Source organism: Rhamphochromis longiceps, linkage group LG20 (assembly GCF_057381845.1).
Source record: "Rhamphochromis longiceps isolate RC_006_pf linkage group LG20, R_longiceps_female_GT1.1, whole genome shotgun sequence".
In the NCBI taxonomy this organism is placed as follows: Eukaryota; Metazoa; Chordata; class Actinopteri; order Cichliformes; family Cichlidae; genus Rhamphochromis; species Rhamphochromis longiceps.
Window position 1 is genome coordinate 13,614,933 of NC_140576.1, and position 14,967 is coordinate 13,629,899.

General features: G+C 44.8%; 1 protein-coding gene across 1 annotated transcript; it reads right to left on the reverse strand.

The window, feature by feature from the left end:
* Positions 1-9,491: 9,491 nt before the first annotated feature.
* LOC146645066 (uncharacterized) lies at positions 9,492-11,197 on the reverse strand. The gene is made up of 4 exons (XM_085394181.1): positions 11,068-11,197; positions 10,678-10,929; positions 10,014-10,103; positions 9,492-9,844 (listed from the first exon to the last, which is right to left on the reverse strand). Exons 1-4 carry the CDS (start codon positions 11,195-11,197, stop codon positions 9,756-9,758), a joined length of 561 nt encoding a protein of 186 aa, XP_085250307.1. The 3' UTR covers positions 9,492-9,755.
* Between the last annotated feature and the right edge of the window lie 3,770 nt (positions 11,198-14,967).

Sequence of the window (14,967 nt, forward strand, 5' to 3'; positions counted from 1 at the left end):
CCGAGGAGCCTGTCCAGCCTTCTGCCTCGTCAGCTGGGAGGCCCGAGGAGCCCGTCCAGCCATCTGCCTCATCAGCTGGGGGGCCCGAGGAGCCCGTCCAGCCATCTGCCTCGTCAGCTGGGGGGCCCGAGGAGCCCGTCCAGCCATCAGCTGCAGTCTCATCACCAGCTGCAGTCTCATCACCAGCTGCAGTTTCATCACCAGCTGCAGTTTCATCACCAGCTGCAGTTTCATCACCAGCTGCAGTTTCATCACCCTCGCCTGCTGCAGTCTCATCACCCTCGCCTGCTGCAGTCTCATCACCCTCGCCTGCTGCAGTCTCATCACCCTCGCCTGCTGCAGTCTCATCACCCTCGCCTGCTGCAGTCTCATCACCCTCGCCTGCTGCAGTCTCATCACCCTCGCCTGCTGCAGTCTCATCATCCTCGCCTGGTCCGGCTTCTGCTTCAGCATCGCCTGGTCCAGCCACTGCTTCATCCTCGTCTGGTCCGGCTCCAGCATCCTCATCAGCCGCTTCGCCTGGTCCGGCCTCCGCTTCAGCATCTGCTTCAGCCTCTTCGCCTGGTCCGGCCTCCGCTTCTGCTTCAGCCTCATCATCCTCGTCTGGTCAAGCCTCCGTGTCTTCATCCTCTTCAGCGTCGCCTGGTCCAACTTCAGCTTCAGCATCAGCATCGCCTGGTCCAGCTTCCGCTTCAGCGTCCTCATCAGCTTCGTCTGGTCCAGCCTCCGCTTCCGCCCCGTCTGGTCCAGCCTCCGCTTCCGCCCCGTCTGGTCCAGCCTCCGCTTCCGCCCCGTCTGGTCCAGCCTCCGCTTCGCCTGGGGCTGCAGGGGCCACGCAGCCTTCAGGTCCCCTACTACCACCTCCACATCGTCGGTCATCTGCCAGGCCGCTTGTTGGGCATCTCCGCCACCGTGGACGCCCTCCTGAACGCCGCCACTGCCTTCCGCGTGGCCGGCCTCCGGACTTGTTTCCACACCGCCGTTGCCGTCCGCACAGTCGGCCCCCAGAACTGTTTCCACGCCGCCGTTGCCGTCCGCACGGTCGGTCCCCAGAACTGTTTCCACGCCGCCGTTGCCGTCCGCACGGTCGGCCCCCAGAACTGTTTCCACGCCGCCGTTGCCGTCCGCACGGTCGGCCCCCAGAACTGTTTCCACGCCACTGCCTACTGCGTGGCCGGCATCCGGACCTGCCCCGTTGCCATTCGCATGGTCGGCCTCCTGAACTTGACCATCTGGGACTTTTTGGACTCTGTCCCTCCGTCCTGGGCCCCCTCCGCCCGCCCTGGTCGGGTTGTTTTCTGTTTTATTTTGGTCCGTTTTTTCGTTTCTGCTGGGCTGTCTGGTGCCAGCCCTTGAGGGGGGGGGGGGGTACTGTCATGGTCCTGGGTCGGTGACCCAGCGCTTTTAGTTTGTTATCATTTTCTAGATGATTGTTTAAGTTCTGTGTTATTTTCGATCTGCCTCTGAGTCTGCGTCTGTATCTGTCTGTCTATGGTGTCTCCCCATCTGTTTGTGAATCTGTCTGTTTAGTTCAATGTCTTGTCTGGTTCCATGTATCTGAGTTTCCTGTTTTATTGTGAAGGTCCGTGTCATATGTGAGTGTGATCAGTTTACGTTTCCCCTGTCCCGTCAGCCCAGATTCCTCCCAGCTGTGTTGCCCTCCTGTCTCTCATCCCCTGATTACTGGTGTGTGTATTTAAGCCCTGTGTGTTCTCCTGCCTGTTGCCGGTTCGTCTGTGTAACTCCGTGTCAGTCTGTGTAACTCCGTGTCAGTCTGTGTAACTCCGTGTCAGTCTGTTACCCTGTGTTCCACGGTGTCCTGTTCCTCGTCTGCGTCTCTCTGCTATTCATCATCCGTTGTCATATGCTCCCAGGTCTGTTATTTTTAGTTCTCCCAGTTTAGGTGTCTTTAGTTGTTTGTTATGCCCCACTGTTTGTTTGCCACTACACCTCTGTAAATAAAACCACCGGTATCTCATCCACTGCCTGCATCTTGGGTCCTCCTTCTAAATCCACACGGCTCGCCTCGGCAGCCGTGACAATAATACTCCAATTTATCGAGTAATATTTCATGATTAATTGTATCAAAAGCTTTTTTTAGGTCGATGAATATACTAGCTATACATTGTCTTTTATCTATATTGTTAGTGATATTTTCAATCAATTCTATTAATGCCAATGATGTTGATCTATTTGATCTGAAACCATACTGACTATCCGTTATTATTTTATGTTTGTCTATAAATTTGTCAAGTCTATTAATAAAAACCTTTTCCAGTATTTTTGAAAATTGAGAAAGTAGAGAGACAGGCCTATAATTTGTGAATTGGTGTTTATCACCATTTTTGAACAATGGTGTTACTTTAGCTATTTTCATTTGTGTCGGGAATGTACCAGTTTGTATGGACAAATTGCAGGTATGTGTTAAGGGTTTGGAAATGCCCTCTATCACTTTCTTGACTATTTCCATATCTATGTCATCAGAGTCTGTAGAGTTTTTTGTTTGTAATTTCCCAACAATATCAATGATTTCCTTTTCTTCTACTGCCATTAAGAACATTGAATGAGGATTGCGATCAATGAGTCTGGTTTCTTTCTCTACCGAATCTGTCATATCAGGAATTGTTTCAGCCAAGTCTGGCCCAACACTTACAAAGAATTTGTTGAAATCATTTACCACATCGCTCATATTAGTAATGTTTCTATCATTATTTGTGAAATACGAAGGATAGTCTGACTGTCCAGAGCCCTTTTTAATGATGGTATTTAATGTTTTCCAAATCCCTTTAGTATTTTTATTCATAATCAGTAATTTCTCATAGTATTCCTTTTTACATGACCTCAAAATACTCGTTAATTTATTTTTATATTTCTTATATTTATTTTCAGCTTCTGTACTTCGGTTCATTATAAATTCTCTGTATAAGGTATTTTTCCTCTTACATGCATTTTGCAATCCTTTTGTAATCCTTTTGTAATCCATGGGCATTCTGCATATTTTTGTTCTGTATTTCCTTACTCCAAGCTGTATAGGCTCGAAAGCCAACTACCAATTAAGCATATTAGGTGATGTGCATCTCTATAATGAGAAGGGGTGTGGTCTAATGACATCAACACCCTATATCAGGTGTGCATAATTATTAGGCAACTTCCTTTCCTTTGGCAAAATGGGTCAAAAGAAGGACTTGACAGGCTCAGAAAAGTCAAAAATAGTGAGATATCTTGCAGAGGGTTGCAGCAGTCTCAAAATTGCAAAGCTTCTGAAGCGTGATCATCGAACAATCAAGCATTTCATTCAAAATAGTCAACAGGGTCGCGAGAAGCGTGTGGAAAAACCAAGGCGCAAAATAACTGCCCATGAACTGAGAAAAGTCAAGCGTGCAGCTGCCAAGATGCCACTTGCCACCAGTATGGCCATATTTCAGAGCTGCAACATCACTGGAGTGCCCAAAAGCACAAGGTGTGCAATACTCAGAGACATGGCCAAGGTAAGAAAGGCTGAAAGATGACCACCACTGAACACAAGCTGAAACGTCAAGACTGGGCCAAGAAATATCTCAAGACTGATTTTTCTAAGGTTTTATGGACTGATGAAATGAGAGTGAATCTTGATGGGCCAGATGGATGGGCCCGTGGCTGGATTGGTAAAGGGCAGAGAGCTCCAGTCCGACTCAGACGCCATATTGGTGGCTAATTTGTTTTTGTTTTGTTTTTGAATGTCAGAAATGTATATTTGTGAATGTGGAGATGTTATATTGGTTTCACTGGTAAAAATAAATAATTGAAATGGGTATGTATTTGTTTTTTTGTTGAGTTGCCTAATAATTATGCACAGTAATAGTCACCTGCACACACAGATATCCCCCTAAAATAGCTAAAACTAAAAACAAACTAAAAACTACTTCCAAAACATTCAGCTTTGATATTAATGAGTTTTTTGGGTTCATTGAGAACATGGTTGTTGTTCAATAATAAAATTATTCCTCAAAAATACAACTTGCCTAATAATTCTGCACTCCCTGTTTTCCCATCTAGTGATATGATTTTATCATTATGTTAATTAATGTAGTACAAGGTTCAGTTAGCCTTGCACAAAAATAGAAACTTCCTCCAAAGAGCTACTTTGTTACTTTGAGTACATTTCAGAGCCGTTACATTTTTACTTTTACTTGAGTAAAGAGGTTGACTCGGTACTTCAGCTTTTACTGAAGTAATTTTTAACAGTAGTGTTTGTACTTGTAATTTGGTACAGAATGTCTGTATTTTGCCAACTCTGTTTGTACGTAACTGTGCTTTTTGTCATGGTCCAGGCAGGCTCTGAGGTTTATTGTGTTTATTTTGTCGTCCTCTCTTATGTTACAAAAAACGTTGAGTTCTAGATCTACATTCCCTTATCAACACCTGGGTATTTGAGGACTGGATGTTGAAGCAGATTTTCACCAGATCGTCTTTAGTGTGATGGTGGTAATCAGGCTCCCTGTACATAAAGATAGACAAACTTGTTCCAATTGTGTTCCTCCAAGAAAGTCCGAGTTCCCCACCATCCACTCACACCCTGTAATCTCATAGTTGTAACTTGATGGACTTACCTGTCTGCCCACTCTCCATCATGCCATTCACCTTTCTGTAAGCTCGCCTGCGCTCCAAAGGACCCCCTTAGCCTCAATCACTCAAGCCTCCAAGTAAGACTGTTAATCTTTTCCTCTACCTTTTTCCACGAGACACTTATCCATCTTGGCCTCGGCTAATTTCTCCTCTCCCACAGAGCTGCCAGTTGCATCGCTGCTGTCAGAGTCTATAAGTTTCACATGCTCCTTTCTGAGAACTTGTTGCCTTTAAATAAATCTTTTAAAACTGAAACTTTAAATGCATATAGACACTGACGGTTTCCATGCCCTCCTGTGTTTTAAATGCACTTTAGAACAGCACGCAGCAACACTACATATGAGCAGGTGGAGGGAGGTTTGGGGTTTTCACTCACCCCCGTTCTGTTAACTGTCGAGGCTGGGGGGCTGGGAGGAGGTGCTGGCCGTCAGATTGTGGTCTGGGATGCGGGGCCTCCCCGCTACTGCAGATAAGAAGACGGTTTGCTTTCCTCCACCCCAGAGAGAAGGGTTACATCTCCTGGGTCCGGGTATGGTTTGCCCCTCTGGGGGCGGGGGTACCCCGACCTAGGATATAGAGTATGTTTGGGGAGTGTGAATGTGTGTATAGTGTCTATTTGTGGCTGTCTCCATGTCGGGTGAGTGCCAAGTATTTTTTGTGTATATGGGGGTGGGAATGCACGTTTGTGTCTGCGTGCGCCTGTTCGTCTGTGTCTATATGTCAGCTTGAGTCTTACGGTGTGTTCACACCGAACGCGATGGACACGAACAAAACGCCCCAAACGCCCCTAATTTGACACGTGCACATTCGCGCCTCAACGCGTGTCCAAGAAAAATCCATAGCGCGTCAGACGCGCGTGAACCGGAAATGTGGGAGGAAGTTGTGCCAGACGGTATCTTTGCAAGATGGCAGCTGTCGAGCTAGCGCTTGAAGAGAGAGTCTCCCTTCTCTATGTACTGTGGAGAGCAGAGCAGCGGCGTAAAAGACGTCCTCGCCGTACCTGGGTCCATCTGGTGTCCTGGTGCAGCCACAACAACCTGGTGCTGAATGCCCAGAAGACAGTGGAGATTATTGTGGACTTCAGGAAGCACACAGCTCCACTCCCCCCCATCATCCTGACTGACACCCCCATCACCTCTGTGGACTCATTCCGCTTCCTGGGTACCACCATCACCCAGGACCTGAAGTGGGAGCCCACCATCATCTCTGTCATTAAGAAAGCCCAGCAGAGGATGTACTTCCTGAGGCAGCTGAAGAAATTCAACCTGCCAACACGGACGATGATGCAATTCTACACTGCAATCATCGAGTCCATCCTCACCTCCTCCATCACCGTGTGGTACGCTGGAGCCACTATCAGGGACAAACAGAGACTGCAGCGTGTTGTGCGCTCTGCTGAGAAGGTGATTAGCTGCAGACTCCCATCTCTGCAGGACCTGTACACCTCCAGGACACTGGGGCGTGCAGCTCGGATCTCAGCTGACCCTTCTCACCCTGGACACAGTCTGTTTGACCTGCTCCCCTCAGGCAGGAGGCTCCGGTCCATCCGCACCAGAACCTCTCGCCATAAGAACAGTTTCTTCCCCTCTGCTGTTGGACACATGAACAATAACCGTATGACTGTTCCCACCACTAACACATGACCCTACGCTGTGTTCACTGCATCATTCCATGTTTGGCACTGATCACCACCTGCACTCATGTATATATCATGTATATATCTATCTACTTAGCACTTTTAATTCTTATTCTTATTTTTATTTTCATGTCTATTTAAGCTTAATTTATAACAGTATGTTTGCACTAAGCACCGCAGCAATTTCCTAATGTTGTAAACCTGCTCAACATTTGGCAATAAAACCCTTTCTGATTCTGATTCTGATCAGGTCCTCCAGAGGCGTGAGCAGTTTGATGAGTTTCACCATTTGCTCCAGGAGCTGCGCCTGGATGATGGCCGATTCCAGCGATATCACCGTCTTTCCCCCGTCGGTCCCAGAATCGCCCGCCTAGACACCAATTACAGGCGCTCAATCCCACCTGCAGGTTAGTAAAAGTATTTAATACGGTAGTCCTTTATTGATACCTGTGCTAATATATGCTAAACCATCCATTTATACACTGCTAACATGGATGTGCTATGCTAACAGTGAATGCTCTCGGTGTTTACTAATAGCAAACTGTGGTACGGAGATGACTGTTTATAATATTTCCATTGATACTCAGAAGGTCTCATCAAGTCCCGATTTAATTCGATTTATGCTGTTATCAGTGTTTGCAATGATAGCATGGCTGTGGTGTCATATCAATGTATGCGCTCGGTGTTTACTGATATCAAACTGTAGCATTAGAACCACTGAGTTAACCTTTGTAGTGATACTCACTCCTTTTTATTTAGACCTGGTTTAATTCTGGGATAGTTGAATATTTGTATATAATCACCGCAGACTGTTTTAGATTATATCTAATATATATCATGTGTTACGCCCCTAGTCTAGGCGGGTAGGGACGCACATAAGGTTGGAGGAGAGAGAGACAAATCCCCGCCCTGGTTCCCAAGCCAAACATCCAAACCAGTTGTGAGTAAAAAAAGTGATTTTATTTAAGGACAAGAAGCATAGCTCCAGGGTGAGCCCAGGCCAAAATAATGAACAAAACCAACTAAGTCCCACCAGAAAAGACTAACTAAACCCTAGGAAAGAAAAAAGAACAAACAAATGACAGAGCTATCCCTCGCTCCCTGACCAAGAAAACAGGAGAAAACGATTCCAAAAGAAAAGGCAGCTCACCCCTTCCGCTTCAGCCCACGAGTGCCTAAGCTCTCAGCTAATGCACTAGGAGCGGCTTTCACAATTCACACTCCCACAAATACACAAGATAAACACAGGCTGGGAAAACCAGGGTCAGGACTGCGACAGCTGTCAGGCTACTCGCTCGTTCCACACTCTCTCTCTCTCTCTCCCTGGAGCTGTCAGAGCGGCTTTTTGAATGTGGTCACCTGTTCCATGGTCCAATCAGCTGCGCACTACTCTTCATTAGGGGAGGGACCTGTAAAGAGTCTTAAACACAGTAAAGAGACACAGAACAAACAGCCCACACAGTGTTCTTATGGCCACAGCCGTAACATCATGTAATTATCCTTATAATTACAAAATGTTTTATGTAAGATTTATGTTTTGTAATTTGTAATTTTGTAATTTCAATAATATATTTTGTAACTGCAGTACACATAATACTCATTTTAAACAATTTTGTCCAGGTTCCTTGCCACCGGGGACTCCTTCAGGACCATCGCGTTCAGTTTTCGAGTTGGTGTGTCCACGGTGAACCAGATCATCCCCCAGGTAGCGACGGCCATCTGGGGCTGTCTAGTGGATGATTTCATGGCTGTGCCTTCAACTGAAGACTGGCGGTCCATCGCAGAGGGATTCCAGGAGCGCTGGAACTTCCCTCTCTGCTGTGGAGCTCTGGATGGAAAGCACGTCCAGACGAAGGCACCCCCCAACTCAGGATCCATGTTCCACAACTACAAGGGAACTTTTTCCATTGTTCTCCTTGCGGTTGTGGATGCAGAGCAACGCTTCCGCGTCATTGATGTTGGGGGGTACGGGAGGACCAGCGACGGTGGTATTCTAGCCAACTCCACCTTTGGTCAGGCTCTTCGGGCTGGGACTCTCCATCTGCCTCCTGACCAGCCTCTACCTGGTGGAGAACACCGTGGAGCCCAGCCCTATGTCTTTGTGGCTGATGAAGCGTTCCCGCTGCGGCGTGAGCTCATGAGGCCTTTGCCTGGACGCCTCCTCCCTTTAGAGAAGAGGATCTTTAACTATCGCCTTTCCAGGGCCAGGATGATAGTGGAGGGTGCCTTCGGTATCCTCTCCTCACAGTGGAGGTTGTATCGGCGCGCCATGGAGCTCCGTCCTGAAATTGCGGAGAAGTGTGTGAAGGCAACTTGTGTTCTCCATAATTTTCTGCGCTGTGTGGACGAGAGAGGGGCACCTGCTGTGAGGGGTGTGGCACCTGCTGTGGTGGAGCCGTTGCAAGGCCTGGGTCGTATGGCAGCAAACAACTCCTCCAGAGAGGCTGTCCTGGTGAGGGAGAAATTCATGGCTCACTTCTCAAAGGAGGGAGCAGTGTCTTGGCAACCAAAGGAGTAGCCTGTTTGAAGTCCCAGTGACTTCCCCACAACGGCTCTTTTAAGAGCCACCCACAAACCTCTAAAGAGTGTTCCTGTCTTTTTAAAATTTTCTCAATAAATGGAGTTCTACTCCAAAATAAACTAACCTCTTTTTACTCTCTTAAGTAACTTGTCTTCACTATGTTCCTATATACAGTCTGGTACAAAAGTTTGAGCAACCTTATTAATAGTCATTATTTTCCTGTATGAATTGCTGTTACAGTAAAAAATGTCACTTGCATATATCATATAGGAGACACACACATTGATATATACTAAATATTTATTTCATTTCTCTTTTTTTGTGTTGGCAATTTATGCACCTGCTTTATTTAGTTTAAACAGTTATTGCACACTTTCTGTAAATCCAGTGAACTGCATTTCACTTCTCAAATATCACTATGTGTGTCTCCTATATGATGTATTTAACTGACAATTTTTATTGTGACAACCAATGGTTTGTACAGGAAAATAATTACTTTTCACAATGTTGCCCAAACTTTTGTATCCCACTGTATTAGTATGTTTTGTCATTAGTATAATATGAAATAAATTCTACTTGTGTCAAGTCAAGTGCCAATATTTGCTGTGTAGTAGAACAGAGACATTTGTCATTATAAATGTTTATTTGAAAAAATATATAAATTCAGTAACAAAAACATTAAACATAAATATATAAAATTTAACTATTTACAGAGAGACAGGAATAAAAAGGACCCAGCTTGGAGTGGAAGAGCCTCAGGGAGAAGGAGGAGAAAAATAAGAACATTGTTTCTGCCCTGGAGACCTGCTGCCTCATCAGAAAACTACTGATCATTAGGGTCCAATGTTTCCAAATTTAACACAGCTGTGCTGTTTTCAAAAACGAATTTATAAATTTGAAATTTCACGAATTCTCGTGTTTGAGGCGGCATGCTCTCCAGAGCAGGAACAAGGCTGAGGAGAAAATATTCTGTTGGAGACGGGCGTGGCCTCTTTAGGGACTCCAGGATGGCCAGCTCCACCGCCGATGGACCGTCCTGGGACCCGTCCTCGCCCGCCTTTGAGCTGTCCTCCTCTGTGGGCCTGTAAAACACAGCACAAAACAACATAAAGTAATGAGAAGGCTGCTACTAGATTTCATTTTCAAAATTGAAAAAAACAGGATATGAACAGATTGGTTGTAGATATTTAGTAAAGGTGATCACAAGGGGATTCAAGCAAGTAAAAAGCTAGCGGTGCTTGATGTTCATACCTGTGGGTGCAGCAGCAGGAGTGGAGGGACCAGGGACTGGGGAGCCAGGAGAAGCAACAGGGGAGGACTCTGCTGCATGATTACTTGACTCTATCAAGACAATATTAAATGTTAACAGGTTGAAGACAATAGTCATAGAGAATATTATATTATTATATACTTATATACTTATTATTATATACAGTGGTCTCTCATTTATTGCAGCACATGAACAGTAGTCACAGTTCTCACAAGTTGATTCTCAAAGTGCAAACCTTTGTCGATTTTAAAACGTAAAAGTATTATGCCGCGCTTTTTCGCCGTCTGCGGCGCCACTTTTGTGCACCTTTTTTTCTCCCGGTGCAGGTGTCTTTTTCTTAATTAGGGTCATAGTTAAGAGTGTTTTTGTGCTGTTTTTTATCTATTGGACGTGATGGTTATCAAAACATGATAAGTTTGGCAAGCGCAGGAGACACGACACGGAGGAGATTTGTCATTTGGGCTGCAGAATGCAATGCGCATTGTTGAAAGCTGTACGGTGCAATAAAAGAAGAATCAGCGAAAAGGCGAGGCAGTGACGGATGAACAGCGGGACTACTGTATACTGTTTATTAATAAACAAAATATATTCCTGTATGACAACATGCATAAATTAACTGCCTACATTAATTCATTTTAAACATACCTTCTGACTGACACTCCCCTGCTGCCTCTTCGGGCTGTCCCTGGTCCTCGGGGGAGAAGTTCTCCACGGTCCGCACCATATTGCCGCTTGTCTCCCGCGGGGTGATGAAGGGGTCCAGAAACCCCATGACCGCGAAGAACTTCCATCTCTTCCCCGATCCTGCTGCAGACCCACTCCTCTTCTCTTTCTCTGTCCTCTTCTCCTTATTATATGTGTCCCTGAGGCTCTTCCACTTTCTCCTGCAGATGTCCTCTGAATAAACGCATTATCTTGTTAGCGGAAAGGTATTTGTACATCAGTGGGAAAATCGCGGGACAGTAGGCGGGCTTGCTAGCTTTTGCGCGGCTTCATCGGGTCAGTCTGAAAATTAAAAAGAAGGAATGAACTTACCAGGTTGCCCGATCTCCTCACTTATGTGTCTCCAAGCTAGGTCCTTTTTATTCCTGTCTCGGTAGAAGTAGCAGCTAGCATCATATAGCTCAGGGTGATTAGCCACGGCACTGATGAGCTTTTCCTCCATACTGAATGAAGAATGAAGGGCTTTGGCTGGATCTGCCCCTTTGACCTAGGTCAGAGCCACGTCACCAGGCTCCTGATTGGTTGTCGCGGCGTGATTTGACGCTGGAGTTCAGATTTTTCCAACTTGAGCGGTAGACGCGATGCACAAAATACAACACAAAAACTCACGCGCGTGGTTTTTTTCGCGAGTCAAACGCTCCAAACGCGCTAGACTGACGCGAGTTTCAGGCGTTTTGGCGACGCAAATCTGCTTCCGAATTTTCGCGGGAGCCGCAATCGCGGGTCATCGCGCTTTTCCATTGACTTTACATGTAAACCTGACGCTCTATTCGCGTCCATTGCGTTCGGTGTGAACACACCGTTAGACTCCACCTCTCTGGGAACATCTCAGGCTCTCTGAGGTATGGAGGCCTATCTCCCCTCACCACACTTGCTGCCGGTGGCTGATGCTCTCAGACGTTGGTGTGTTGGTGGTTCTTGGTGTCTGGGGCTGGGCGCTCATGTATGTACCGACTCACTCCTGGTGGCCGATTGGCAGGGCCAGGCGCCTGTGGCCCGGCTGGGCCCCTCCCGGGGGGTGGGGTGCCCTCAAGCCTCTGGCCTCTGGGCCTGAGGCTCGGTCCTCTCTGGCACAGCTGGCTGCCGGCAGAGCCCGCGGGCACGTCACTGCAACCCCCTCTGGCCTCTGCTCTGTGGTTGCTGGGTGACCTCTCGTTTGGGGCTCTCCTCAGCTCTTCCCAGGAGGGTGGCACGGTTGCCCCCCTGGTGGTCCTCCTTGAGTCCTCGTATTCTGGGGCCTCTGGATGTCTGGGGCCTGGATCTCCTTCATACCTGCTTCATGGGCTATGGCTCCCCACACTCCCTAGCAGATCGTTAAATGGAGAAACTTTTGAATACAAGCGTGCTGATGCACACAGGTGTACACAGACACAAACTACACCTTTCTTGGCTGCTACCTCAAAGCACATTGTGCGCTGTCGATCTTGCGTGCTGCACAATAACATGTAATATTTAGTAGCTACTCCTATCTACTGTTAGCTAGTTTATTGTGATGGTGTTGTATTTGTTATGTTTGTTTGTTTTCTCTACTGTTTTTTCTTATCTCCATACAGGTGATCCAGGTGTTTTGTTTGTTTTTCTTTTTTTTTTCTTCCCCCCTTTCTCACCGTCTCTTCTCCCCTCTATTTCTCTTCCCCTCCCTGTCTTTCTTTCATTCTTCCTCCTATCCCCCAGTCATGTCTGTCCCGTCTGTAACAACCGAAAATCAAATCAAATAAATATATCATTATAGTAAAGGTCAATCAAATGGACAAATATGGCAAGGCCATGATGATCCACTTGGTAAAGTAAATCCGCTTGGCATCTTTCTTGGCCTTCAGACAACAATTCTGATGGCTAAAGATCCAAACAGGACAGGCAAAAAAAACCCAACAAAAACAAAAAACTGAAACGGTCCTACTTTGCTTCCCTTTTTTGGGCTTTTTTCAGCCTTTTTCAGGACTTTCTCTGTAAAATGTGTAGTGCCTTATGTTCAATACATCAGTCTTAATAATACAAGTTTGGGGTTTTGTATCCACACCATTGTTTCAATGGTTTCTGCAGTTAGCTTTTCAATGTGCTTTCAAACCTTTATTTATTTATTTATATTTTTCCAACACGTCTCTTATGACAGTAGATAGTTATTAGATTTCTCCTTCAACCTACATTCAGGCGTTCATTGACCTATAAAAAGGAAATACTGAGTGGTGTTATTTTTGTGTAGGTGTAGGCACAATCATCTAAATCACCTAAATCTGTAGCTGTTTCGACTTGACAGAGCATTGTGGGAAGATAAAGCTTGCTGCTTAGCTGTTCCGCCCATGCTATCACTGCTGTTGTTTTCTCGTATCTTTCTCCCTGTTTTCTGAATAGTTTCATATTTATATAGTGCATTTCAAGTTTTAGCGACCACCTAAAGCACGTTCATGCTACAGGCAACATCTGTTCATGCATTCATACAGTGATTTATTTTACAACGCATCCACTTAACACACTGTTTGCTGCTACAACTACACATGTTTCTTTTCCAAATATTTATTTATAAGTGACTTATGTATGTATGTATGTATGTATGTATATATATGTATATATTGTACTATTCTTAGTTAGCGTATTGTCTGTCTTGTCTTAATGTTGGTTTAAAATGGAGCACTGTAACAAAAAATAATTTCCCCCAGGGATCAATAAAGTATTCTGATTCTGATTCTGATTCTGATTTATACATATAAACCATTTACGTCATTGAGTCCTACTTTAAAAACAACTCTCACTTAAAATTGCCATTTAACACTGATTAAAAAAAACAGGTGTTTTACATCACAAGTTTTAGAGCATGTTCAGTGCCATTTTGTCAGAGTACAGAATATGACGTCACTAAGTTGATTGCCACTAGAAAGTCCCACATTAGTATATGATAGAGAAGCAGTTTAACAGGAATCACTCTGTACCGCCTTTGGCTCCAATAATTAGTTTTACATTAAAAATAATGCTATACTGTTCACTTCTACCCTGTGTCTTTTTAGAAGTAAGTGGTTCTTTCTTGTTGTCTAATTGTCCCTAATTGTCCCAATTAGGGACAATTAGACAAAATACACCTGTTAGCCACAATATTAGGGTTTACGGAGCACTTTATAAATGAGGACTGTCAAATCAAATCACTTTGATTGTCACATCACATTACTGGTACACTGGTACAGCACATGTGAGTGAAATTCTTGTGTGCAAGCTTCACAAGCAACAGTGGTGTGCAAAATACAAGAAACATAAGAAACAACCAAATATAAGAGAAGGAGAATTTTAAGAAAAAAAAAAATTATATTTTATTTTTAATTTATTTATTTTATATATATATATATATATATATATATATATATATATATAAAATAAATAAATTAAAAATAAAATACACAAAGGTCAGCAGTTGAATATTTAGCAAAAGAAATGGCATATATGTTCAGTATGGATTGCATAATGTCAAAGTTCCGGTAAGTGAAAGTGAGGTGTCTATAAAGTGTTCAGCAGTCTCGATGGCCTGATGGAAAAAGTCTGCTGGTTCGGGACCGGATACTGCAGTACCTCCTGCCTGATGGAAGTAGTTGGAACAGTTTATGGCTGGGATGACTGGAGTCTTTGATGATCCTCCCCACTTTCCTCAGGCACCGCTTCCTGTAGATGTCCTGGAGGGAGGGAAACTCGCCTCCAAATATCCTTTCAGAGCACCGCACCATTCTTTGGAGAGCTTTGCAGTCGTAGGCGGTGCTGTGGCCATACCAGGTGTTTGAGTCAGGTGCTCTGGTGGTCAGCAGGGCTGAAAATATATGCAATATCAGACTAGTTTGCTAATCTGGCTAATGTTGGCAATGCCAGCAGAAAAAGAGAAAGGGGTCGAGAAAACTGCTATTTAGTATTATATAGTATTTGTAAAAAAATAAAATAAAATCAAGGGTATCAATGTGTAATCGTCTAGGTGGCTAGTCTTGCACATCGCTGTTCATCACTAATCCACCAGTGATCATGGGGACAATTGGACAATTTAAAACTGAGTTTGTTTAAAAGCCCACTGTAGCCCAAACAGTGGACATACACACTTAGGGACTGGCAGTGAAACATTTAGCAGATAATAATACTTTTTCGCAAGTTAAATATAAATAAATAATACACCAAAGTTAATCACACATCTATATATATAAATAGAAAATGCAAAGTATATTTTGATATACTTTGTATATTATA

Coding starts and splice junctions, on each gene's coding strand:
- LOC146645066 (XM_085394181.1), bottom strand. CDS start 11,197: ATGGAGGAAAAGCTCATCAGTGCCGTGGCTAATCACCCTGAGCTATAT. Junction 10,930..11,067: donor TGAGGAGATCGGGCAACCTG/GTAAGTTCATTC, acceptor GCGTTTATTCAG/AGGACATCTGCAGGAGAAAG. Junction 10,104..10,677: donor AGGGGAGTGTCAGTCAGAAG/GTATGTTTAAAA, acceptor TTGTCTTGATAG/AGTCAAGTAATCATGCAGCA.